A 27,975-nucleotide genomic window follows, 5' to 3' on the forward strand; every position below is an offset into this window, starting at 1 on the left:
TCCTTGTCCTTGTCTATATTATTATTTATTTTTTAATTATTTCAGCATGGTACAATGTACAGAGGTGGATGACATTCAGGTGTGAATGCAGAAAGCCCCCTTCAGGTGTGCATGCAGAAGGCTCTTTCAGGTGTGCATGCAGAAAGCCCCTTCAGGTGTGCATGCAGAGCCCCTTCAGGTGAGCATGCAAAGAGCACCTTCAGGTGTGAATGCAGAGCACTTTCAGGTGTGAATGCAGAAAGCAGCTTCAGGTGTGCATGCAGAAAGCTCCTTCAGGTGTGCATGCAGAAAGCCCCTTCAGATGGGCATGCAGAAAGCCCTTTCAGGTGTGCATGCAAAAAGCCCCTTCAGGTGTCAATGCAGAAAGCCCCTTAATATGCAGAGCATATTACTCTTAAGACTAATAAAGCAATAATTGATTGTTTAACCCTTCGAGGGTCGATCACGTACAGTGCATATACTTCTTAACAGCCAGGTTGGTCACGTACTTATACACACAAATTCAAGCGCTTTCAAATCTGGTGGAAAAAAGCTGGTAGGCCTACATACGAAAGAATGGGTATGAAGCAAACAGTGCATAATGAGAAAAAACAAAACTCCTATCATGTTTTTGGTTTAAAACAGCAATTTTGCAGTGTATTACCATATGGTATTTATGGCTGTACAGTGGACCCTCGACCAGCGATGGCATCGATTAATGATAAATCTGACTAGCGATACATTTCATCACAAAAATTTTGCCTCGATTAGCGCTAAAAAACTCGACCAACACTATTCGTTCTGTCTGAGACGCGTCCACTTCTGGCCAGTGTTTACAAGCCAGCCAGCCACTGCGGTCGCTTCCAAGCATACAATCGGAACATTTCATATTATCACAGCCTTTTTAGTGATTGCACCTGCAAAATAAGTCACCATGGGCCCCAAGAAAGCTTCTAGTGCCAACCCTACAGCAAAAAGGGTGAGAATTACTATGGATATGAAGAAAGAGATCATTGCTAAGTATGAAAGTGGAGTGCATGTCTCCGAGCTGGCCAGGCTGTACACAAAACCCCAATCAACCATCACTACTATTGTGGCCAAGAAAACGGCAATCAAGGAAGCTGTTCTTGCCAAAGGTGCAACTATGTTTTCGAAACTGAGATCGCAAGTGATAGAAGATGTTGAGAGACTGTTATTGGTATGGATAAACGAAAAACAGATAGCAGGAGATAGCATCTCTCAAGCGATCATATGTGAAAAGGCTAGGAAGTTGCATGACGATTTAATTAGAAAAATGCCAGCAACTAGTGGTGATGCGAGTGAATTTAAGGCCAGCAAAGGTTGGTTTGAGAGATTTAAGAATCGTAGTGGCATACATAGTGTGATAAGGCATGGTGAGGCTGCCAGTTTGGACCAAAAAGCAGCTGAAAAATATGTGCAGGAATTCAAGGAGTACATAGACAGTGAAGGACTGAAACCTGAACAAGTGTTTAATGGTGACACTGACAATGTTGTGAAACACTTTAGGAATGTCATAAAGGAACGGGAGGTACAGGCCTCTATGGGCAGATATGTTGTGCGACAGAGGTCCAGTGACTCTCAAGCTGGTCCTAGTGGCATTAAAAGAAGAAGGGAAGTAACCCCGAAAAAGGACTTGCCACCTCAAGTCCTAATGGAAGGGGATTCCCCTTCTAAACACTAAGACCATCAACACACTCCCCTCTTCCCATCCCATCAATCATCACCAGATCTTCAATAAAGGTAAGTGTCATGTAACTGTGCATGTCTTCTTCAGTTTGTGTGTATTAAAATTAATATTTCATGTGTTAAAATTTTTTTTTTTCAATACTTTTGGGTGTCTTGCACGGATTAATTTGATTTCAATTATTTTTTATGGGGAAAATTAACTTGACTAACGATTATTTTGACTAACGATGAGCTCTCAGGAACGGATTAATAGCGTTAGTTGAGGGTCCACTGTATTCTCATTTCCTTTGTCTCATTTGACAGAATGGAAGATATATTACAGAAACAGAGATGATTTTGATTGGTTTGAAGATGAAAAGTACCCTGAAATTAAGCTAAAAATAGAGGAAATGTTTGATTTTTAGTGATGTTCAAGGGTAAACAAATCCCGCCATGCGTCCAATATACGTCAACTAGCGAGTCTAATATTCTTTCACAAGTGTGCTGATATTATTTGTACCTTTTTACAATAATGCAGTGGTCTGCATAACAGTAAGTCTTCTATTTTTTGTGAGAATAAAAATTCAAAATGGAAAGCAAAAGTAATGTAATGTAAGAGGGGCTTGGAGATGTAACTAATGAATGGAGAAAATGTTATTTTAGTGCCAGGAATGTCTGTCTTGTTTTTTCTGGACCCTATTCTGAAACTGGCCTTTTTTTAAATTTGTGTGAAATTGGCCAAATTGCCAATTTCTGACAACTTTATTAGGTAGTTGAAACCAGTAAACGGGCAATTTCTTGTACTCAATCGATAGAACAAATAGAGCTCTAGCGAAACAGCTATGACTTTAGTTGACTGGAACATTGGAATTAGCAGAAAATAGGGCTCAAAGTGGGCGAAATCGTCAATGCATAAATATCGTCAAGCCCACTAACTTCATGAGAGCATAATTCCATAAGTTTTCCATGGTCATTATAATTGGGAAAAGCTTCTCTATCATTTCATTTCTTTCAGCACTGCCTAGTACAGTGTAAATGGCCCTCTCTATGGAAAGAGGCAAATGTAGTCCCTGTTCACAAAAAGAAGAGCAGAGCAGAAATCAACAACTACAGACCAGTGTCACTCCTGTCAATCACTGGTAAGATCCTCGAGACAATAATCTCAAGACAAATGACAGAGTTTTTTGACTATTACTCACTACTTTGTGATCGTCAATATGGCTTCAGGAAAGGTTACTCTGCTGCTGATCTGTTGTTAAACCTCTCCACTAAGTGGCACCAGTCTCTGGATGAATCCAAAGTCAGCTGTGTGGTAGCACTGGACATTGCTGGCGCTTTCGACCGCGTGTGGCACCAGGGCCTCTTAGCAAAACTTCGAGCACTGGGAATTGCAGGCTCTGCGCTATGTCTCCTCAATGATTACCTTCATGGTAGATCTCTAAGTGTAGTTCTCAATGGAAAGGAATCAGCAAGACATCCTATTGGGGCAAGTGTTCCACAAGGAAGCATGCTGGGACCATTGTTATAGAATGTCTACTTCAATGACCTTCTTCATCTCATCCCAGAATCCCATGCATATGCAGACGACTGTACACTGACATTCACTGATCCAAGAGAAGAAATGCCAGCTGCTCTAAGCTACATCAATCACCAGCTGAGAGCTATATCAGCTTGGGGAAATAGATGGCAAGTAACATTTGCACCTGAGAAAATGCAAATGATGATCGTCTCTAGGCACCATGATGGTAATGCTGGTGCAGTAGTAAGGATGAATGGGAGGGTGTTGGCACCTGGAGAAGAAGTTGATATCCTTGGGGTGAAATTTGACTCCAAACTAACCATGAAGAACCATGTTGTAAATCTTGCAAACAAGGCAGCCAGGAAGCTTACATCACTTCGCCGTATCTCGCATCTACTTGACAGTAGGGGTTGCAAGATTCTGTACGAGGCACAAGTACGCTCACACCTTGAGTATGCTCCACTTTCTTGGTTTGCCTGCCCCCCCCCCCCCTCTCATCTGTGACTGCTTGACAGAGTAGAGAACAGAGCAAGACGTCTCATCTCTCGCCTGGACCCATCCTGGATAGATGTGTCATTTCAGCAGAGCCTTCAACATAGGAGGGATGTGCGTGGCCTTACTGTTACGTACAAGGCCAATATTGTCAAAGTACCACACTTGGATCCACTTCGAGGACAACGTGAAACAAGCTTTTATGCCACAAGACGGGCAGAAAACAGCAACTTCACCCTGGCTGTACCCTTCTCCAGAACATCACTCCATCTGAGATCATATATACCCAGGGCGACTCGAGAATGGAACACATTCGTACAGCATAATGTCAACGAGATAAAGTCAGTTGATCAAATGAAACTGCTGACCCACAGATGGCTCCAATTTCATCCTGTTCCCTACTTGTATGTCTCATAACAATAAAAATGCTTTCATATGAGCTGATGTAGGTAACAGCTCTTAGCTTGCCAATAAAGTTAAGAATCCTTAACCTGTAAATAGCTTGTCAATAAAGCTAGGGATCCTTAACTTTGTCAAACCCTGTGTAAAAAAAAAAAAAAAAAAAAAAAAAAAAAAAAAAAAAAAAAAAAAAAAAAAAAAAAAAAAAAAGAGACAGAGAGAGAGAGAGAGAGGAGAGAATTAAAAATATGACAAAAGTAATTCTAATCTATATAATAAACAGATATAGATGAAAGTAGGTTAAAAGTGGAGCCTCGTATATGTTTAAAATGAAATTATATTCTTAGATACAGTGGTACCTTGGGATACGAACTTGAACAATTATGTAAGTGTATCTTTATAAGTGCTTTTGTAAGTGTATTTTTGGGGGTCTGAAACGAATTAATCTACTTTACATTATTCCTTATGGGAATAAATTCATTCAGTACTCGAACAGATCGGCACTCGAACAGCCTTCTGGAAGGAATTAGGTTTGTAACCCGAGGTACCACTGTACAATTTATAAAACATTTGACGACATGTAATGATAACACAATACTGATGACAATGAGTAGGTGAGGTTAAGTGAGTACTAAATTTCACATGAATAAGTTGCCTGAATATATGTTTATTATATATATTAATTAATGACAAAGATCAGCACAGTATACTGAATGAGCAGCGCTTGAATGGAGTTACAGCAATACAAAATAGTTCAAGGCAGTTACATAAATTGTGTTAAATACGTTTGTTATAAGATAAGGTAGATAATTTGACTAGTATTTTGGCATACAGCAGGGCCCCACTTTACGGCATTTCACTTTACGGCATTCCGCTAATACGGTCATTTCAAATTATGACCAAAACTCGCTGTACGGCTCCCCCCACCTGACTTTCTAATACGGTCACCACGCCCCACCCTGTTTGTTTACATTCTTCGTGAGTTCAGTAAGCACTAAGTCTCTCCATTTTGTCTGGAAACTCCAAAATTTCAAATGCTTTTAAAAGTTATTTCATATTTTATATATACTCTGATAATTATGCTTATGTATACCTGTACTTAAATAAACTTACATACTGTGCTGGCATGCAGGTACACATTAAAATCAGTAAGAGTGTCTTATGTCTCCAAACGTCATATTAGTAATGATAATAACAATCATCGAGTCTCATTTAAATGTCGTATATTACGTTAAATACACATTTTCATTAATCCATCTATGATATTTTTTCAAAATTATATAATAAACACGATACATAACATAAAAAGATGATAAATACACCCCACAATAGAATAAATAAACCAACAGAAACAGCAAACAGACTCAATGATTTCTTCTCCACTATAGGACAAAACCTTGCCAATAAAATCCCAAGCTCAGATACCCCACCAAATGACTACCTCACCGGCAACTACCCGAACACACTGTTCCTAGCTCCGACTAACCCATACGAAGTCTCCCTTATTATCAACAAACTAAAAAACAAGGCAGGAGATTTAAATACCTAACCACCCTTTATATACAAAAAAGTGTCACAAGTGCTATCACCAATCATTGCAACACTCTTTAACAAATCCATTGAATCCTCCACCTTCCCTACAGTACTCAAAATAGCAAGGGTCACCCCGATCCACAAAGGAGGAGACCAAACAGAGTTGAATAACTATAGGCCAATATCCAACTTACACCCTCTCTCAAAAATCTTCAAAAAATTAATTCATAAACGAATCTACTCCTACCTTATCTCCCAAAACATACTCAACCCCTGCCAATTTGGATTCAGGCCTAATAAAAATACTAATGATGCTATTATACACATGCTAGAACATATATACACTGCAATAGAGAAAAAAGAAGTCCCACTGGGGATCTTCATTGACTTACGTAAAGCTTTTGATACAGTTGACCATGACTTGCTCCACGTAAAATTGTCACACTATGGTATAAGAGGGCACTCCCTCAACTACCTCAAGTCATACCTCAGCAACAGAAGCCAATATGTGTATGCAAATGGGGCAAACTCCTCTGCACAACCAATTACAGCTGGTGTCCCACAGGGAAGTGTCCTTGGCCCTCTTCTCTTTCTCCTATACATAAATGACCTACCAAATGCTTCGCAATTACTCAAACCCACACTATTTGCAGATGACACTACATACGTCTTCTCCCACCCGAGCCCAGTCACGCTAGCCAATACTGTAAATACCGAATTACAGAAAATATCTACCTGGATGAGGACTAACAAACTTACACTAAACATTGACAAAACCTTCTTCATTCAGTTTGGTAACAGAGCTACAGATGTCCCTCTTAACATAATGATAAATGGATCACCTATCACAAAGCTAACAGAGGGAAAATTCTTAGGAATCCACCTTGATAATAGACTCAAATTTCATACACATATACAACAAATTTCTAAGAAAATTTCCAAGACTGTAGGCATACTATCGAAGATACGGTACTATGCTCCACAGTCAGCCCTCCTGGCCCTATATCACTCTCTTATTTACCCCTATCTCACCTATGGAATTTGTGCATGGGGCTCAACAACAAGTAACCATCTCAGACCACTAATTACCCAACAAAAGGCTGCAGTTAGAATGATAACAAATTCTCACTATAGGCAGCACACTCCACCAATATTCAATACACTAAACCTACTCACCATACAAAACATCCATACTTATTACTGCACCTATTACATACATAGAACACTTAACTCTGATATTAACCCTCCCCTCAAACATCTCCTTGCCAACCTCAACAGAACACATGACCATAACACAAGGCACAGATCACTCTTTGATGTTCCTCGTGTCCATCTCACACTATGTAAAAACTCAATGCACATAAAAGGCCCTAAAATCTGGAATTCATTACCTGTAAATATAAAAGAAACACTACCTGTTTATAAATTCAAGTCTCTTCTCAAAGATCACTTACTCACCCAAAACCAAATAAATACTGAATAACTGAACCTTATAAATTGTATATCTTAAATGTTTCTCACAATTATATCACATAAATGTTAAACCTAAAACCCAATCTAACTTTATTATTTTTTAAATACACTACCTAACAGAATACTCCATTCTACTGAATGTACAACAATGCATACAACCATATGACCTGTCTTTGTAATACTCACTTGTGCTTTATAGTAATCTGTTTACATTAATGTTTTATCACTGATTTCATCATTGCTTAGTTAATCTTAAGTTAATTTTAAGCCAGCCCGTAATGCTATGCACAGTATAAGTGGCTTTGGCATGCTGCTCTTATCTGTATTTTTTGTACCTCTGTATGTGTGCTCAAATTTTTAAATAAATAAATAAATAAATAAATAAATAAATATGAGATGTGGTAGCAGACGACTTGCACAAGTGACGCCATATTAGAAATAATAATAATAATAATAATAATAATAATCACCGAGTCTCATTAAATGTTGTATATTACGTTAATATACACATTTTCATTAATCCATCCATGATATTTTTTTCAAAATTATATAATAAACACGATACATAACATAAAAAGATGATAAATACACCCTACAATAGAATAAATAAACATAAATATGAGATGTGGTAGCCAGATAACTTGTACGAGTGACGCCAAGAATAACATTTTCTCTAATCTAACATAAGAGAAAATGTGTTACTGGGGGTAACTGTAGAAAATTATTCCTTTCGTATGTATGTAAGTTTATTCAGGTAAACACAAATACAGTTACATAGATTATCATACATAACAACATATGTGTAGAGAACCTAGGATAACCCAAAAAAGTCAGAGTGACTTATTTCCATTGCCTTCACTCAGAGCATCATTTCTTCTCAAAATGATGTTACATGAGAATGGGAGTGTTCTTCTTTATTTATTCTACTGTATCAATGTAGAGACAACCTGTACACAATGTAACTTGTACACAAACCAGACGTGTACACTTCGTTTGTTTACAAAACTTACCTTTGCCTGGTTTGTTTACATAACTCTGCGCCTGTACTCTCTCATGCACTCATTCTTTCTCTCTCTCATTTATTTGTTTTATCTCATTTATTTACTCTTGACCCTACATTAAGACTACAAATATTTTAAGGTAAGTGATGAGTGAACTGTATATACATTTTATTGCTCTGGGATGCTTAAATGTAATAGAATATTATGTGTAGGTGGGTTGGCCTGGTATGGTAGCCCGGCTGACTACCATACATACCACACTTAATTTTTTACAATAAATACTACTCGTCTCACCCTATATTTTAAGGTAAGTAATGAGTGAACTGTATATACATTTTATCGCTCTGGGATGCTTAAATATCATAGAATTGTATGTGTGGGTGGGGTGGACTGGTATGGAAGCCTGGCTGACTACCATACATACCACACTTGATTTCTTACAATAAATACTACTTGTCTCACCCTAGATTAAGACTATAAATATTTTAAGGTAAGTAATGAGTGCACTATGTGTGTATTGTACTTTTTTATTGTTTTTTGATGCCTGGTTCTATTGCTAACTTAATATATGTTAGTGTAAACTTGTTATCTAGTGTTTGTATGCATTTATAAGTGGAAAAAAAGGGTGTTCCACTTTACGGCGGTTTCCGCTTTACGGCGGTAGCCTGGAACTTAACCAGCCGTATAAGTGGGGCCCTACTGTACAGAACTTGTTTTAGTTTATTTTAAATTCAGTAAGAATACTGCAGTTTTTCAGCTTAGTTGTTAAGTCATTCCACATCTTTGACCTTTTAATTTTCATACACATTCTACCATATCTCTCATTTACTGGAGTGTGAGATATGGGAGAATGTGCAAAATGAACCCAGAATAAAACCAGCATGGGATTGACAATAAGATAACATGGCTACAACATCCATGGGCCAGACTGTTTAACACTACCACATGATACCAGAAACACTGCTGGAACAAGAGTAGAGGTTTTTCAATAGGAAATTAGATATATACCTCTGCCAAGTGCCAGATCAACCAGGCTGTGATAGATAGGTGGACCAGCAGGCCACCAACAGTAACAGCCTGGTTGATCAAGCAAGCACCAGATAAACCTGGTGCTTGGCTATGAGAGTAAGAGAACTCTCAAAAGACTTTGAAGTTATATCAAAGAGGTACTGTTTCTAGTGTGGTTGCTTGTGTGTAATGTCACAATATTCTATGAATTGCTAGGGATTAACCCTTTCAGGGTCCAGAGGCCAAATTTCAGTGTGCACCAGGGTCCAAGAATTTCAAAAAAAAATTTAGTTTTCTTATGAAATGGTAGAGAATCTTTTTCTGAAGGTAATACAAGAAAAAGTATGAAATTTGATGGAAAACTGACTGTTGCGGCCCCCTGCCAAACTAGCGGTTAAATAGTTAACCTGCCGGCCGGCAGTACCACTGGGTACGTCATCAAACCCAATGTGGGGACTGCTGAGCCGGCCTTAGAGCAGTAAGTTCCTGAGTGCCTCACGGTGCGCATCTAAGCAGTAGGTACCTGACCACCTAAGGGTACAGTCTACTGGCTTTAGCAACAGTATGTACCTGAGCGCCTCAGGATACGCACCTAAGCAGTAGGTACCTGACCACCTAATCGTACACGTCTACTGGCTTCAGCAACATTATGTACCTGAGCGTCTCACTGTACGCACCTAAGCAGTAGGTACCTGACCACCTAATCGTACACGTCTACTGGCTTCAACATTAAGTACCTGAACTCCTCAGGGTACATATCTACGCATAGGTACCTGAACACCTAATCGTACCTATCTTGTCAACCGGCTTTGGAGAGGATTTACTGGACTACTGGTGATGTCTGTGGACTCACCGTCTACGCTGATCAACTGTGGGCCGGAATCATCAGATGCTGTTTGGTGGGACATTACATGAAGAAAAGGTTGGAGTGTTACACTGAACTGGGCCAGGACCGTAGTGTGACACTTAGGAACGTATGATGGAGTGGAACACTGAGATATGCACAGGACCGTAGTGGAACACTGAGATGAAAAGGGTGTCGTGGGACACTGAAGATGGCCTGGTTGTAGTGTACACTGAATAGTATCGTGTGACTGGCCTCGTGTCGTGAGAAGCAGTTGATTGTAATTTATTATACAAATGTTATTTATAATTTATTATTTTAGTATAGAGATATATATATATAGTGACAGTAGTGTCAAAGTGGTACCCTGTGTAGGGTCACGAATAATTATTTACTATTTTAGTTAGATGCTAATTATAATTTATTATAGTAACATGTACATATTATTATTATTATATCATAGTTCAAATACCTCTAGACCAAAGATAGTTGATTTTTATATATTAAAGATTAATTTATTAATGTGTGTATTTATGTATCCCGAACTCTTTATTACAAAAGGAGTAAATCTTACCATCTTCTTTTAAAAATTACTTTTTTGTAATACTGACGATATTATGCTCTCGTGAATTTTGATGTGTCAGCAATATTTACATTTACGCATTGGCAATTTTACCGACTTTGACTCACATTTTAGCCCTTTCAGGGTCCAAGGCCAAAATCTGAAGTGGTGCCCCAGTGTCCAAGAAATTTTGAAAAAAAAAAAAAAAAAAAAAAAAAAATATTACAGAATTAAAGATAATATTTTTGTGAAGGTAATAAAACAAAACAAAAAAATTTCAGATCAGTACTTACCGAGATACAGCGGTGGGAGGTTGACCCAAAATGACCGGGTGGCAGCAACATCAGTGACTTCCGCAAAATCCCATTTTTTTATTTTACGTTTTTTATACTTTTTTCTTTTCTTTTCTAATTTTTTCTTTTTCTAATAACATTTATGGCCTGTGAGACCATTATAATGTATATTGTATAAGTGTACACTCATTGTATTCAACACAATAACTGCACTAATTTGTTTATAATTATATTGCTTACAAAACTTGTTTACAAGTTTATTGTAAACAAAGTGATGAAAATATTAGCGTGGTTATTGTGTTGAATACAATGGTACCATATAGTACCATATAGCACAATGGCACCATATGATACAATGGTATCATATGGCACAATATGGTACAATGGCACATGATACAATGGTACCATATGATACAATAGTACCATATGGTACAATGGCACCATTTGGTACAATGGTACCAAATGATACAATGGTACCATATGGTGCAATGGTACCTTATGGTACTACATAGTGCAATGGTACCTTATGGTGCCATATGGTGTAATGGTACCATATGGTGCAATGGTACCATATGGTACATTGTATCATACAGTACAATGATACCATATGATTCATTGTACCGTATGGTACTATATGTGGAGAAATTTTCTCCAGGAGGGGGGTATCAGCCCCCTTCAGCCCCTTTCAGCCCTTTCAGCCCTGAGGGGCCCAGCCCTCTCAGAAGGGGCGTCTTGTTTACTGCTACAGTGAGTAATTACCTGGAGTTTACCTGGAGAGAGTTCCGGGGGTCAACGCCCCCATGGCGCGGTCTGTGACCAGGCCTCCTGGTGGATCAGAGCCTGATCAACCAGGCTGTTGCTGCTGGCTGCACGCAAACCAACATACGAGCCACAGCCCAGCTGATCAGGAACTGACTTTAGGTGCTTGTCCAGTGCCAGCTTGAAGACTGCCAGGGGTCTGTTGGTAATCCCCCTTATGTGTGCTGGGAGGCAGATGAACAGTCTCGGGCCCCTGACACTTATTGTATGGTCTCTTAACGTGCTAGTGACACCCCTGCTTTTCATTGGGGGGATGGTGCATCGTCTGCCAAGTATTTTGCTTTCGTAGTGAGTGATTTTCGTGTGCAAGTTCGGTACTAGTCCCTCTAGGATTTTCCAGGTATATATAATCATGTATCTCTCCCTCCTGCATTCCAGGGAATACAGGTTTAGGAACCTCAAGCGCTCCCAGTAATTGAGGTGTTTTATCTCCGTTATGCGCGCCGTGAAAGTTCTCTGTACATTTTCTAGGTCGGCAATTTCACCTGCCTTGAAATGTGCTGTTAGTGTGCAGCAATATTCCAGCCTAGATAGAACAAGTGACCTGAAGAGTGTCATCATGGGCTTGGCCTCCCTAGTTTTGAAGGTTCTCATTATCCAGCCTGTCATTTTTCTAGCAGATGCGATTGATACAATGTTATGGTCCTTGAAGGTGAGATCCTCCGCCATGATCACTCCCAGGTCTTTGACGTTGGTGTTTCACTCTATTTTGTGGCCAGAATTTGTTTTGTACTCTGATGAAGATTTAATTTCCTCATGTTTACCATATCTGAGTAATTGAAATTTCTCATCATTGAACTTCATATTGTTTTCTGCAGCCCACTGAAAGATTTGGTTGATGTCCGCCTGGAGCCTTGCAGTGTCTGCAATGGAAGACACTGTCATGCAGATTCGGGTGTCATCTGCAAAGGAAGACACGGTGCTGTGGCTGACATCCTTGTCTATGTCGGATATGAGGATGAGGAACAAGATGGGAGCGAGTACTGTGCCTTGTGGAACAGAGCTTTTCACCGTAGCTGCCTTGGACTTTACTCTGTTGACGACTACTCTCTGTGTTCTGTTAGTGAGGAAATTATAGATTCATCGACCGACTTTTCCTGTTATTCCTATAGCACGCATTTTGTGCGCTATTACGCCATGGTCACACTTGTCGAAGGCTTTTGCAAAGTCTGTATATATTACATCTGCATTCTTTTTGTCTTCTAGTGCATTTAGGACCTTGTCGTAGTGATCCAATAGTTGAGACAGACAGGAGCGACCTGTTCTAAACCCATGTTGCCCTGGGTTGTGTAACTGATGGGTTTCTAGATGGGTGGTGATCTTGCTTCTTAGGACCCATTCAAAGATTTTTATGATATGGGATGTTAGTGCTATTGGTCTGTAGTTCTTTGCTGTTGCTTTACTGCCCCCTTTGTGGAGTGGGGCTATGTCTGTTGTTTTTAGTAACTGTGGGACGACCCCCGTGTCCATGCTCCCTCTCCATAGGATGGAAAAGGCTCATGATAGGGGCTTCTTGCAGTTCTTGATGAACACAGAGTTCCATGAGTCTGGCCCTGGGGCAGAGTGCATGGGCATGTCATTTATCGCCTGTTCGAAGTCATTTGGCGTCAGGATAACATCGGATAGGCTTGTGTTAATCAAATTTTGTGGCTCTCTCATAAAAAATTCATTTTGATCTTCGACTCTCAGTCTGGTTAGCGGCTTGCTAAAAACTGAGTCATATTGGGACTTGAGTAGCTCACTCATTTCCTTGCTGTCATCTGTGTAGGACCCATCTTGTTTAAGTAGGGGCCCAATACTGGACGTTGTTCTCGATTTTGATTTGGCATAGGAGAAGAAATACTTTGGGTTTCTTTCGATTTCATTTATGGCTTTTAGTTCTTCCCGCGATTCCTGACTCCTAAAGGATTCTTTTAGCTTAAGTTCGATGCTTGCTATTTCTCTGACCAGTGTCTCCCTACGCATTTCAGATATATTGACCTCTTTTAGCCGCTCTGTTACTCTTTTCCATCGCCTGTAAAGGGAGCACCTGTCTCTTTCTATTTTACATCTACTCCTCCTTTTTCTTAGAGGAATAAGCCTTGTGCATACATCGAGTGCCACCGAGTTAATCTGTTCTAGGCATAAGTTGGGGTCTGTGTTGCTTAGTATATCTTCCCAGCTTACATCGGTTAGGAATTGGTTTACTTGGTCCCACTTTATGTTTTTGTTATTGAAGTTGAATTTGGTGAATGCTCCCTCGTGACTAGTCTCATTATGTCGGTCTGGGGCTCCACTCATACATGTCTGAACCTCAATTATGTTGTGATCTGAGTATATTGTTTTTGATATGGTGACATTTCTTATCAGATCATCATTGTTAGTGAAGATGAGGTCTAGTGTATTCTCCAGTCTATTAGGCTCTATTATTTGCTGGTTTAAATTGAATTTTGTGCAGAGATTTAAAAGCTCGTGTGAGTGTGAGTTTTCATCAGAGCTGCCTCCTGGTGTTATTACTGCAACAATATTATTTGCTATATTCCTCCATTTTAGGTGCCTTAAGTTGAAATCCCCCAGGAGCAAGATGTTGGGTGCAGGAGCTGGAAGATTTTCCAGACAGTGGTCAATTTTTAACAGCTGTTCCTGGAATTGCTGGGATGTTACATCCGGAGGCTTGTAGACTACCACAATGACTAGGTTTTGGTTCTCGACCTTTACTGCTAAAACTTCCACTACATCATTTGAGGCATTAAGCAGTTCTGTGCAAACAAGTGACTCTGCAATGTACAGGCCAACCCCCCCCCCCCTTTTGCCTGTTCACTCTGTCACATCTGTATAGGTTGTAACCTGGGATCCATATTTCGTTGTCCAAGTGATCCTTTATGTGGGTCTCAGTGAAAGCCGCGAACATTGCCTTTGCCTCTGCAAGCAGTCCACGGATGAAAGGTATTTTGTTGTTTGTTGCTGGCTTTAGACCCTGTATATTTGCAAAGAAGAATGTTATCGGACTGGTGGTATTGTTGGTACTGGGGGGGGATTTTTTTTTCCGGCATTAGTATCTGTATCTGTTGGTTTGGAGTGGAGGCCATCGACTGTGGTTACACTCCAGGAATGACTGGATTTGGTGTACGATTTCTGCCATTTCCTGCCAGTTTTTTTTCCTTCCTGGCACTAAAAAACCTCTCCCTCTTGAGTGGCTGTGGCTACCCAGGTTTTCCCATGGCCTGGATCGCAGATGCAGTACGAGTATGTGACGTGGTCAAGCAACCGCTGCTCCTTGCAGTCCAGTGTTGCAGAGTGTATTTTTCATAAGAGACAGTACATCTCTTACCTTAGCAGGACAATTAAGGAAAATCCTGCTCCCACTTTATTATCATGGTGAAGATAGTGGACATTTTTGTCTACGCTTTAGACAGCAAGAAACAAACATTCTGCTTTGCTTCATCGAGGAAGTGGCAAGGAAGCAAAAGTACAGGGTCAGCTTTTCCTTTGTGCTGGGGGCAGTGACGGCATGGGGCGTTGTGGCGTCTTCAGATTACTTTTGACTCTACTGCGAGTGACACTGACGCCAGGATAACCAACAAAGAACGATCTGTGCGTTAGTGTGAACAAAGTGTCTCACAAAACACAATAAACACTTACAGAGAAGTGCGGTCAGCTTCTTCAGTGATATTGTGTGAACAATTATTGATGAACAGTGTAACAACGAGTGTTGCGATCCAACAGAGTGTAGTGTGACATTCTTCAAGGAACACTATTCTTCAATCAACTCAACGGATATCCGGGCGTAATTACAGGTCAGATACATATACCCAGGTAAGTGTTCTAACTCGTGATGTGCTACTATTGACTGCGCAGTTGAGTATAAAATCGTGAGTTAGTCACTTATCATAAACCCCGGTGATATGCGGACCTTTGAGTCCACACACCTAAGTTTGTCAGCCATCAGTGAATGAAATATGCCGACATAACACCCCCAAGGGGTAATTTATAATCTTACAAATTATAACTCATTTACAGCCCATTGAGAGATGACTTTGACAGCTTCTCAAGACCTCGTCTGCAGGAGCGGCTGTGCAGGCGATGAGCTGTCTTTCTAAGTTAAGTTTCCCTATATTTAAACTTAGCTGGTAATCCCATTTCTCAACACTATATGGTACTGTTGTATCCAACACAATAAACACACTAATATTTTCATTATTTTGTTTACAATAGCTGTTTACAACAAAAATATGCAAAAATGTTGTATATTATTAATGTTCTATTATATATTTACAAGTTTACAGGAACTTGACATGTTCCTTGAGGTGGATGACAAACCACTTTGTCTCGGAAACTGCAGAGTCAGTATCTAGCTTGCGTCGCCACTCAGTCTTGGCTGGTGTCTCATGCCACCAACACCTATTGACCATATGGTACACGGTATCATATGTTACAGGGTACCATATGGTATATTGTACTATATGGTATAGGGTACCATGCAGTACAGGATAACATATGGTGCAGGGTACCATATGGTACAAGGTACCATATGGCACAGGGTACCATACAGTACAGGACACCATATGGTACAGATACAGGGATAACTATGGAAATAAGTCACCCTGACTTTTATGGGTTATCCTAGGATTTTATACGTATGCTGCTATGTATGATACTCTATGTAATTGTATTTCTGTACACCTGAATAAACTTACGCAAGTGCATGTGGCATCATAAGTAAGTTTATTTAGTTATACACAAATAAAGTTACATAGAATATCATACTTAGCAGCATATGTTTGGAGAACCTACGATAACCTCAAAAAGTCAGACAGACTTATTTCCATTAGGGTCCCTGTACCCTGTACCATATGGTACAATGTACTATATGGCACATTGTACCATATGGTACCATTGTACCATATGATACAATTGTACCATATGATACTACTGTATAACATGGCACCATTGTACGATATGGTACCATTGTACCATATGGCGCAATGTTACCATATGGTTCAAAACCATAAGAATTCGTCTTCAGCTCCACTTCCATCATTCTTAGTTGTGAAGAGGAGAGTCAGAATTCGCCCGGAGAGTGAGTGGGGAGTGAGAGCTTCCTTGCTGCCAGGCACCATGAACAAAGCTACTTTGCCAGTGTTCCCACAATGCCATGCAGGCGTCCAGAATTTTTCTATGGTGTGCACGCTGACCACAATAACCTCCAGGGTAGCAACAACATAACCAACAGTCACAATAACCTCCAGGGTAGCAGCAACATAACTAACAGTCACAATAACCTCCATGGTAGCAGCAACATAACCAACAACCACAATAACCTCCAGGGTAGCAGCAACATAACCAAGTCACAATAACCTCCAGGGTAGCAGCAATATAACCAACAGTCACAATAACCTTCAGGGTAGCAGCAACATAACCCAGTCACAATAACCTCCAGGGTAGCAGCAACATAACCAACAGCCACAATAACCTCCAGGGTAGCAGCAACATAACCAACAACCACAATAACCTCCTGGGTAGCAGCAACATAACCAACAGCCACAATAACCTCCAGGGTAGCAGCAACATAACCAACAGCCACAATAACCTCCAGGGTAGCAGCAACATAACCAACAGCCACAATAACCTCCAGGGTAGCAGCAACATAACCAACAGCCACAATAACCTCCAGGGTAGCAGCAACATAACCAACAGCCACAATAACCTCCAGGGTAACAGCAACATAACCCAGTCACAATAACCTCCAGGGTAGCAGCAACATAACCAACAGCCACAATAACCTCCAGGGTAGCAGCAACATAACAAACAATAACCTCCAGGGTAGCAGCAACATAACAAACAATAACCTCCAGGTTAGCAGCAACATAACAAACAATAACCTCCAGGTTAGCAGCAACATAAGTAGCAATAACCTCCAGGGTAGCAGCAACATAACTAGCAATAACCTCCAGGGTAGCAGCAACATAACTAGCAATAACCTCCAGGGTAGCAGCAACATAACAAACAATAACCTCCAGGGTAGCAGCAATGTAACAAACAATAACCTCCAGGGTAGCAGCAACATAACAAACAATAACCTCCAGGGTAGCAGCAACATAACAAACAATAACCTCCAGGGTAGCAGCAACATAACAAACAATAACCTCCAGGGTAGCAGCAACATAACAAACAATAACCTCCAGGGTAGCAGCAACATAACAAACAATAACCTCCAGGGTAGCAGCAACATAACAAACAATAACCTCCAGGGTAGCAGCAACATAACAAACAATAACCTCCAGGGTAGCAGCAACATAACAAACAATAACCTCCAGGGTAGCAGCAACATAACAAATAATAACCTCCAGGGTAGCAGCAACATAACAAACAATAACCTCCAGGGTAGCAGCAACATAACTAACAATAACCTCCAGGGTAGCAGCAACATAACAAACAATAACCTCCAGGGTAGCAGCAACATAACAAACAATAACCTCCAGGGTAGCAGCAACATAACAAACAATAACCTCCAGGGTAGCTGCAACATAACTAACAATAACCTCCAGGGTAGCAGCAACATAACAAGCAATAACCTCTAGGGTAGCAGCAACATAACAAGCAATAACCTCCAGGGTAGCAGCAACATAACAAACAATAACCTCCAGGGTAGCAGCAACATAACAAACAATAACCTCCAGGGTAGCAGCAACATAAACAATAACCTCCAGGGTAGCAGCAACATAACAAACAATAACCTCCAGGGTAGCTGCAACATAACAAACAATAACCTCCAGGGTAGCAGCAACATAGCAAGCAATAACCTCCAGGGTAGCAGCAACATAACTAACAATAACCTCCAGGGTAGCAGCAACATAACAATAACCTCCAAGGTAGCAGCAACATAACAAGCAATAACCTCCAAGGTAGCAGCAACATAACAATAACCTCCAAGGTAGCAGCAACATAACAATAACCTCCAGAGTAGCAGCAACATAACAAACAATAACCTCCAAGGTAGCAGCAACATAACAATAACCTCCAGGGTAGCAGCAACATAACTAACAATAACCTCCAGGGTAGCAGCAACATAACAAACAATAACCTCCAGGGTAGCAGCAACATAACAAACATTAACCTCCAGGGTAGCAGCAACATAACAAACAATAACCTCCAGGGTAGCAGCAACATAACTAACAATAACCTCCAGGGTAGCAGCAACATAACAAACAATAACCTCCAGGGTAGCAGCAACATAACTAACAATAACCTCCAGGGTAGCAGCAACATAACAAACAATAACCTCCAGGGTAGCAGCAACATAACAAACAATAACCTCCAGGGTAGCAGCAAAATAACTAACAATAACCTCCAGGGTAGCAGCAACATAACTAACAATAACCTCCAGGGTAGCAGCAACATAACAAACAATAACCTCCAGGGTAGCAGCAACATAAACAATAACCTCCAGGGTAGCAGCAACATAACAAACAATAACCTCCAGGGTAGCAGCAACATAACAAACAATAACCTCCAGGGTAGCAGCAACATAACAAACAATAACCTCCAGGGTAGCAGCAACATAACAAACAATAACCTCCAGGGTAGGAGCAACATAACAAACAATAACCTCCAGGGTAGCAGCAACATAACAAACAATAACCTCCAGGGTAGCAGCAACATAACTAACAATAACCTCCAGGGTAGCAGCAACATAACTAACAATAACCTCCAGGGTAGCAGCAACATAACAAACAATAACCTCCAGGGTAGCAGCAACATAACAAACAATAACCTCCAGGGTAGCAGCAACATAACAAACAATAACCTCCAGGGTAGCAGCAACATAACAAACAATAACCTCCAGGGTAGCAGCAACATAACAAACAATAACCTCCAGGGTAGCAGCAACATAACTAACAATAACCTCCAGGGTAGCAGCAACATAACAAACAATAACCTCCAGGGTAGCAGCAACATAACTAACAATAACCTCCAGGGTAGCAGCAACATAACAAACAATAACCTCCAGGGTAGCAGCAACATAACTAACAATAACCTCCAGGGTAGCAGCAACATAACAAAACAATAACCTCCAGGGTAGCAGCAACATAACAAATAATAACCTCCAGGGTAGCAGCAACATAACAAACAATAACCTCCAGGGTAGCAGCAACATAACAAACAATAACCTCCAGGTTAGCAGCAACATAACAAACAATAACCTCCAGGGTAGCAGCAACATAACAAACAATAACCTCCAGGGTAGCAGCAACATAACAAACAATAACCTCCAGGGTAGCAGCAACATAACAAACAATAACCTCCAGGGTAGTAAAGCACAAGACACAATATGTTGCATCACCTTCAGTATTAAGCTACGTCACCTTCACTCGTCACCTTCACTCGTCACATTCTCTCACTCACCTTCTTCATTACTAACAGCCTCACTTATCCTGGGAGGTACTAGCACTGCAGCAGACTGAAAACCATCAAAGGTAGAGCTGGTGTTAGCAGAAACTAAGAGAGGATTGACTGGTGTGTCAGTGGCCATCTTCACTCTCACAACCTGACGTCACACTATCAACAACAGGGACCATTATCATAATTATTATGTATCTTTCTTCTATTAACTTCTTTGACACTGTGAATTATTGTAGATAATTATTTTACTATTAACTTGCAACGCTTTTATTATGTATGTAATTTTTTTATCAGAGGTCCCGAAAATAAAGTTTAAATTTATTGAAGTTTGTGGAAATTTGTTTTTATTTAAATTGATATATATATACATATATATATATATATATATATATATATATATATATATATATATATATATATATATATATATATATATATATATATATATATATATATATATATATATATATATATATATATATATATATATATATATATATATATATATATATATATATATATATATATATATATATATATATATATATATATATATATATATATATATATATATATATATATATATATATAAATAAATATATATAAAAATAAATATATACAAATATATATATACATATATATATATAAATATATATTTAAAAAAAAAAAAAAAAAAAAAAAAAAATATATATGTATATATATATATGTATATATATATGTATATATATATATATATATATATATATATATATAACATCCTCGATGGAGGTTCCTTGATGTCTTTGAAGGGCTCGTGATCCAAGGAATTACACCTGACTTCCTAAGACCATAAGAGTTTGTAAGAAATACTGAGAAGACCCCAGTGGAAATGTGGAAATAAATGACTGACTTTTCTTTGCCGTGGCTGGTTGAGTGATGGTCTGGGTCGTGGCTGGTTGAGTGGTGGTCTGGGTCGTGGCTGGTTGAGTGATGGTCTGGGTCGTGGCTGGTTGAGTGATGGTCTGGGTCGTGGCTGGTTGAGTGATGGTCTGGGTCGTGGCTGGTTGAGTGGTGGTCTGGGTCGTGGCTGGTTGAGTGGTGGTCTGGGTCGTGGCTGGTTGAGTGGTGGTCTGGGTCGTGGCTGGTTGAGTGGTGGTCTGGGTCGTGGCTGGTTGAGTGGTGGTCTAGGTCGTGGCTGGTTGAGTGGTGGTCTGGGTCGTGGCTGGTTGAGTGGTGGTCTGGGTCGTGGCTGGTTGAGTGATGGTCTGGGTGGTGGCTGGTTGAGTGATGGTCTGGGTCGTGGCTGGTTGAGTGATGGTCTGGGTCGTGGCTGGTTGAGTGATGGTCTGGGTCGTGGCTGGTTGAGTGATGGTCTGGGTCGTGGCTGGTTGAGTGATGGTCTGGGTCGTGGCTGGTTGAGTGGTGGTCTGGGTCGTGGCTGGTTGAGTGATGGTCTGGGTCGTGGCTGGTTGAGTGATGGTCTGGGTGGTGGCTGGTTGAGTGATGGTCTGGGTCGTGGCTGGTTGAGTGATGGTCTGGGTCGTGGCTGGTTGAGTGGTGGTCTGGGTCGTGGCTGGTTGAGTGATGGTCTGGGTCGTGGCTGGTTGAGTGGTGGTCTGGGTCGTGGCTGGTTGAGTGATGGTCTGGGTCGTGGCTGGTTGAGTGATGGTCTGGGTCGTGGCTGGTTGAGTGATGGTCTGGGTCGTGGCTGGTTGAGTGATGGTCTGGGTCGTGGCTGGTTGAGTGATGGTCTGGGTCGTGGCTGGTTGAGTGATGGTCTGGGTCGTGGCTGGTTGAGTGATGGTCTGGGTGGTGGCTGGTTGAGTGATGGTCTGGGTGGTGGCTGGTTGAGTGATGGTCTGGGTCGTGGCTGGTTGAGTGATGGTCTGGGTCGTGGCTGGTTGAGTGGTGGTCTGGGTCGTGGCTGGTTGAGTGGTCTGGGTCGTGGCTGGTTGAGTGGTGGTCTGGGTCGTGGCTGGTTGAGTGATGGTCTGGGTCGTGGCTGGTTGAGTGATGGTCTGGGTCGTGGCTGGTTGAGTGATGGTCTGGGTCGTGGCTGGTTGAGTGATGGTCTGGGTCGTGGCTGGTTGAGTGATGGTCTGGGTCGTGGCTGGTTGAGTGGTGGTCTGGGTCGTGGCTGGTTGAGTGCTGGTCTGGGTCGTGGCTGGTTGAGTGGTGGTCTGGGTCGTGGCTGGTTGAATGGTGGTCTGGGTCGTGGCTGGTTGAGTGATGGTCTGGGTCGTGGCTGGTTGAGTGGTGGTCTGGGTCGTGGCTGGTTGAGTGATGGTCTGGGTCGTGGCTGGTTGAGTGGTGGTCTGGGTCGTGGCTGGTTGAGTGATGGTCTGGGTGGTGGCTGGTTGAGTGATGGTCTGGGTGGTGGCTATTTGAGTGATGGTCTGGGTCGTGGCTGGTTGAGTGATGGTCTGCGTCGTGGCTGGTTGAGTGGTGGTCTGGGTCGTGGCTGGTTGAGTGATGGTCTGGGTCGTGGCTGGTTGAGTGATGGTCTGGGTCGTGGCTGGTTGAATGGTGGTCTGGGTCGTGGCTGGTTGAGTGATGGTCTGGGTCGTGGCTGGTTGAGTGGTGGTCTGGGTCGTGGCTGGTTGAGTGATGGTCTGGGTCGTGGCTGGTTGAGTGATGGTCTGGGTCCTGGCTGGTTGAGTGATGGTCTGGGTCGTGGCTGGTTGAGTGGTGGTCTGGGTCGTGGCTGGTTGAGTGATGGTCTGGGTGGTGGCTGGTTGAGTGATGGTCTGGGTGGTGGCTATTTGAGTGATGGTCTGGGTCGTGGCTGGTTGAGTGATGGTCTGCGTCGTGGCTGGTTGAGTGGTGGTCTGGGTCGTGGCTGGTTGAGTGATGGTCTGGGTCGTGGCTGGTTGAGTGATGGTCTGGGTCGTGGCTGGTTGAGTGATGGTCTGGGTCGTGGCTGGTTGAGTGATGGTCTGGGTCGTGGCTGGTTGAGTGATGGTCTGGGTCGTGGCTGGTTGAGTGGTGGTCTGGGTCGTGGCTGGTTGAGTGGTGGTCTGGGTCGTGGCTGGTTGAATGGTGGTCTGGGTCGTGGCTGGTTGAGTGATGGTCTGGGTCGTGGCTGGTTGAGTGGTGGTCTGGGTCGTGGCTGGTTGAGTGATGGTCTGGGTCGTGGCTGGTTGAGTGATGGTCTGGGTCGTGGCTGGTTGAGTGATGGTCTGGGTCGTGGCTGGTTGAGTGGTGGTCTGGGTCGTGGCTGGTTGAGTGATGGTCTGGGTCGTGGCTGGTTGAGTGATGGTCTGGGTGGTGGCTAGTTGAGTGATGGTCTGGGTCGTGGCTGGTTGAGTGATGGTCTGGGTCGTGGCTGGTTGAGTGGTGGTCTGGGACGTGGCTGGTTGAGTGATGGTCTGGGTCGTGGCTGGTTGAGTGATGGTCTGGGTCGTGGCTGGTTGAGTGATGGTCTGGGTCGTGGCTGGTTGAGTGATGGTCTGGGTCGTGGCTGGTTGAGTGATAGTCTGAGTCGTGGCTGGTTGAGTGGTGGTCTGGGTCGTGGCTGGTTGAGTGATGGTCTGGGTCGTGGCTGGTTGAGTGATGGTCTGGGTCGTGGCTGGTTGAGTGATGGTCTGGGTCGTGGCTGGTTGAGTGATGGTCTGGGTCGTGGCTGGTTGAGTGGTGGTCTGGGTCGTGGCTGGTTGAGTGCTGGTCTGGGTCGTGGCTGGTTGAGTGGTGGTCTGGGTCGTGGCTGGTTGAATGGTGGTCTGGGTCGTGGCTGGTTGAGTGATGGTCTGGGTCGTGGCTGGTTGAGTGGTGGTCTGGGTCGTGGCTGGTTGAGTGATGGTCTGGGTCGTGGCTGGTTGAGTGATGGTCTGGGTCGTGGCTGGTTGAGTGATGGTCTGGGTCGTGGCTGGTTGAGTGGTGGTCTGGGTCGTGGCTGGTTGAGTGATGGTCTGGGTGGTGGCTGGTTGAGTGATGGTCTGGGTGGTGGCTATTTGAGTGATGGTCTGGGTCGTGGCTGGTTGAGTGATGGTCTGCGTCGTGGCTGGTTGAGTGGTGGTCTGGGTCGTGGCTGGTTGAGTGATGGTCTGGGTCGTGGCTGGTTGAGTGATGGTCTGGGTCGTGGCTGGTTGAATGGTGGTCTGGGTCGTGGCTGGTTGAGTGATGGTCTGGGTCGTGGCTGGTTGAGTGGTGGTCTGGGTCGTGGCTGGTTGAGTGATGGTCTGGGTCGTGGCTGGTTGAGTGATGGTCTGGGTCCTGGCTGGTTGAGTGATGGTCTGGGTCGTGGCTGGTTGAGTGGTGGTCTGGGTCGTGGCTGGTTGAGTGATGGTCTGGGTGGTGGCTGGTTGAGTGATGGTCTGGGTGGTGGCTATTTGAGTGATGGTCTGGGTCGTGGCTGGTTGAGTGATGGTCTGCGTCGTGGCTGGTTGAGTGGTGGTCTGGGTCGTGGCTGGTTGAGTGATGGTCTGGGTCGTGGCTGGTTGAGTGATGGTCTGGGTCGTGGCTGGTTGAGTGATGGTCTGGGTCGTGGCTGGTTGAGTGATGGTCTGGGTCGTGGCTGGTTGAGTGATGGTCTGGGTCGTGGCTGGTTGAGTGGTGGTCTGGGTCGTGGCTGGTTGAGTGGTGGTCTGGGTCGTGGCTGGTTGAATGGTGGTCTGGGTCGTGGCTGGTTGAGTGATGGTCTGGGTCATGGCTGGTTGAGTGGTGGTCTGGGTCGTGGCTGGTTGAGTGATGGTCTGGTTCGTGGCTGGTTGAGTGATGGTCTGGGTCGTGGCTGGTTGAGTGATGGTCTGGGTCGTGGCTGGTTGAGTGGTGGTCTGGGTCGTGGCTGGTTGAGTGATGGTCTGGGTGGTGGCTGGTTGAGTGATGGTCTGGGTCGTGGCTAGTTGAGTGATTGTCTGGGTCGTGGCTGGTTGAGTGATGGTCTGGGTCGTGGCTGGTTGAGTGGTGGTCTGGGACGTGGCTGGTTGAGTGATGGTCTGGGTCGTGGCTGGTTGAGTGATGGTCTGGGTCGTGGCTGGTTGAGTGATGGTCTGGGTCGTGGCTGGTTGAGTGATGGTCTGGGTCGTGGCTGGTTGAGTGATAGTCTGAGTCGTGGCTGGTTGAGTGGTGGTCTGGGTCGTGGCTGGTTGAGTGATGGTCTGGGTCGTGGCTGGTTGAGTGATGGTCTGGGTCGTGACTGGTTGAGTGGTGGTCTGGGTCGTGGCTGGTTGAGTGATGGTCTGGGACGTGGCTAGTTGAGTGATGGTCTGGGTCGTGGCTGGTTGAGTGATGGTCTGGGTCGTGGCTGGTTGAGTGGTGGTCTGCGTCGTGGCTGGTTGAGTGATGGTCTGGGCCGTGGCTCGTTGAGTGATGGTCTGGGTCCTGGCTGATTGAGTGGTGGTCTGGGTCGTGGCTGGTTGAGTGGTGGTCTGGGTCGTGGCTGGTTGAGTAGTGATCTGGGTCGTGGCTGGTTGAGTGGTAGTCTGGGTCGTGGCTGGTTGAGTGGTGGTCTGGGTCGTTGTTGATTGAGTGGTGGTCTGGGTCGTGGCTGGTTGAGTGGTGGCTTGGGTCGTGGCTGGTTGAGTGGTGGTCTGGGTCGTGGCTGGTTGAGTGGTGGTCTGGGTCGTGGCTGGCTGAGTGATGGTCTGGGTCATGGCTGGTTGAGTGGTAGCCTGGGTCATGGCTGGTTGAGTGGTGGTCTGGGTCGCGGCTGGTTGAGTGGTGGCCTGGGTCGTGGCTGGTTGAGTGGTGGTCTGGGTCGTGGCTGGCTGAGTGGTGGTCTGGGTCATGGCTGGTTGAGTGGTAGCCTGGGTCGTGGCTGGTTGAGTGGTGGTCTGGGTCGCGGCTGGTTGAGTGGTGGCCTGGGTCGTGGCTGGTTGAGTGGTGGTCTGGGTCGTGGCTGGTTGAGTGGTGGTCTGGGTCGTGGCTGGTTGAGTGATGGTCTGGGTCGTGGCTGGTTGAGTGATGGTCTGGGTCGTGGCTGGTTGAGTGATGGTCTGGGTCGTGGCTGGTTGAGTGGTGGTCTGGGTCGTGGCTGGTTGAGTGATGGTCTGGGTGGTGGCTGGTTGAGTGATGGTCTGGGTGGTGGCTATTTGAGTGATGGTCTGGGTCGTGGCTGGTTGAGTGATGGTCTGGGTCGTGGCTGGTTGAGTGGTGGTCTGGGTCGTGGCTGGATGAGTGATGGTCTGGGTCGTGGCTGGTTGAGTGATGGTCTGGGTCGTGGCTGGTTGAGTGATGGTCTGGGTCGTGGCTGGTTGAGTGATGGTCTGGGTCGTGGCTGGTTGAGTGATGGTCTGGGTCGTGGCTGGTTGAGTGGTGGTCTGGGTCGTGGCTGGTTGAGTGGTGGTCTGGGTCGTGGCTGGTTGAATGGTGGTCTGGGTCGTGGCTGGTTGAGTGATGGTCTGGGTCGTGGCTGGTTGAGTGGTGGTCTGGGTCGTGGCTGGTTGAGTGATGGTCTGGGTCGTGGCTGGTTGAGTGATGGTCTGGGTCGTGGCTGGTTGAGTGATGGTCTGGGTCGTGGCTGGTTGAGTGGTGGTCTGGGTCGTGGCTGGTTGAGTGATGGTCTGGGTGGTGGCTGGTTGAGTGATGGTCTGGGTGGTGGCTAGTTGAGTGATGGTCTGGGTCGTGGCTGGTTGAGTGATGGTCTGGGTCGTGGCTGGTTGAGTGGTGGTCTGGGACGTGGCTGGTTGAGTGATGGTCTGGGTCGTGGCTGGTTGAGTGATGGTCTGGGTCGTGGCTGGTTGAGTGATGGTCTGGGTCGTGGCTGGTTGAGTGATGGTCTGGGTCGTGGCTGGTTGAGTGATAGTCTGGGTCGTGGCTGGTTGAGTGGTGGTCTGGGCCGTGGCTGGTTGAGTGATGGTCTGCGTCGTGGCTGGTTGAGTGATGGTCTGGGTCGTGGCTGGTTGAGTGGTGGTCTGGGTCGTGGCTGGTTGAGTGATGGTCTGGGTGGTGGCTGGTTGAGTGATGGTCTGGGTCGTGGCTGGTTGAGTGATGGTCTGGGTCGTGGCTGATTGAGTGGTGGTCTGGGTGGTGGCTGGTTGAGTGATGGTCTGGGCCGTGGCTCGTTGAGTGATGGTCTGGGTCGTGGCTGATTGAGTGGTAGTCTGGGTCGTGGCTGGTTGAGTGGTGGTCTGGGTCGTGGCTGGTTGAGTAGTGATCTGGGTCGTGGCTGGTTGAGTGGTGGTCTGGGTCGTGGCTGGTTGAGTGATGGTCTGGGTCGTGGTTGGTTGAGTGGTAGTCTGGGTCGTGGCTGGTTGAGTGGTGGTCTGGGTCGTTGTTGATTGAGTGGTGGTCTGGGTCGTGGCTGGTTGAGTGGTGGCTTGGGTCGTGGCTGGTTGAGTGGTGGTCTGGGTCGTGGCTGGTTGAGTGGTGGTCTGGGTCGTGGCTGGCTGAGTGATGGTCTGGGTCATGGCTGGTTGAGTGGTAGCCTGGGTCGTGGCTGGTTGAGTGGTGGTCTGGGTCGCGGCTGGTTGAGTGGTGGCCTGGGTCGTGGCTGGTTGAGTGGTGGTCTGGGTCGTGGCTGGCTGAGTGATGGTCTGGGTCATAGCTGGTTGAGGGGTAGCCTGGGTCGTGGCTGGTTGAGTGGTGGTCTGGGTCGCGGCTGGTTGAGTGGTGGCCTGGGTCGTGGCTGGTTGAGTGGTGGTCTGGGTCGTGGCTGGTTGAGTGGTGGTCTGGGTCGCGGCTGGTTGAGTGGTGGTCTGGGTCGTGGTTGGTTGAGTGGTAGTCTGGCTCGTGGCTGGTTGAGTGATGGTCTGGATCGTGGCTGGTTGAGTGATGGTATGGGTCGTGGCTGGTTGAGTGATGGTCTGGGTCGTGGCTGGTTGAGTGATGGTCTGGGTCGTGGCTGGTTGAGTGATGGTCTGGGTCGTGGCTGGTTGAGTGATGGTCTGGGTCGTGGCTGGTTGAGTGATGGTCTGGGTCGTGGCTGGTTGAGTGATGGTCTGGGTCGTGGCTGATTGAGTGATGGTCTGGGTCGTGGCTGGTTGAGTGATGGTATGGGTCGTGGCTGGTTGAGTGGTGGTCTGGGTCCTGGTTAGTAAGTAAGTAAGTAAGTTTATTCAGGTATACAC

General features: G+C 44.7%; 1 protein-coding gene across 8 annotated transcripts in view; it reads right to left on the reverse strand.

Moving 5' to 3' along the window:
• LOC128690789 (phospholipase DDHD2) overlaps nt 1-20,134 on the reverse strand; it is a 247,367-nt gene extending 227,233 nt beyond the window's left edge. For all 8 annotated transcript variants that reach the window (XM_070088148.1, XM_070088146.1, XM_070088144.1 and 5 more), the window contains exon 1: nt 19,994-20,134. In XM_070088148.1, the coding sequence (XP_069944249.1) occupies nt 19,994-20,120 (127 nt within the window). In that variant the 5' untranslated portion in view covers nt 20,121-20,134. The remainder of the gene's footprint in view (nt 1-19,993) is intronic.
• Nucleotides 20,135-27,975: the final 7,841 nt, after the last annotated feature.

Source organism: Cherax quadricarinatus, chromosome 24 (genome assembly GCF_038502225.1).
Source record: "Cherax quadricarinatus isolate ZL_2023a chromosome 24, ASM3850222v1, whole genome shotgun sequence".
NCBI lineage: Eukaryota > Metazoa > Arthropoda > Malacostraca > Decapoda > Parastacidae > Cherax > Cherax quadricarinatus.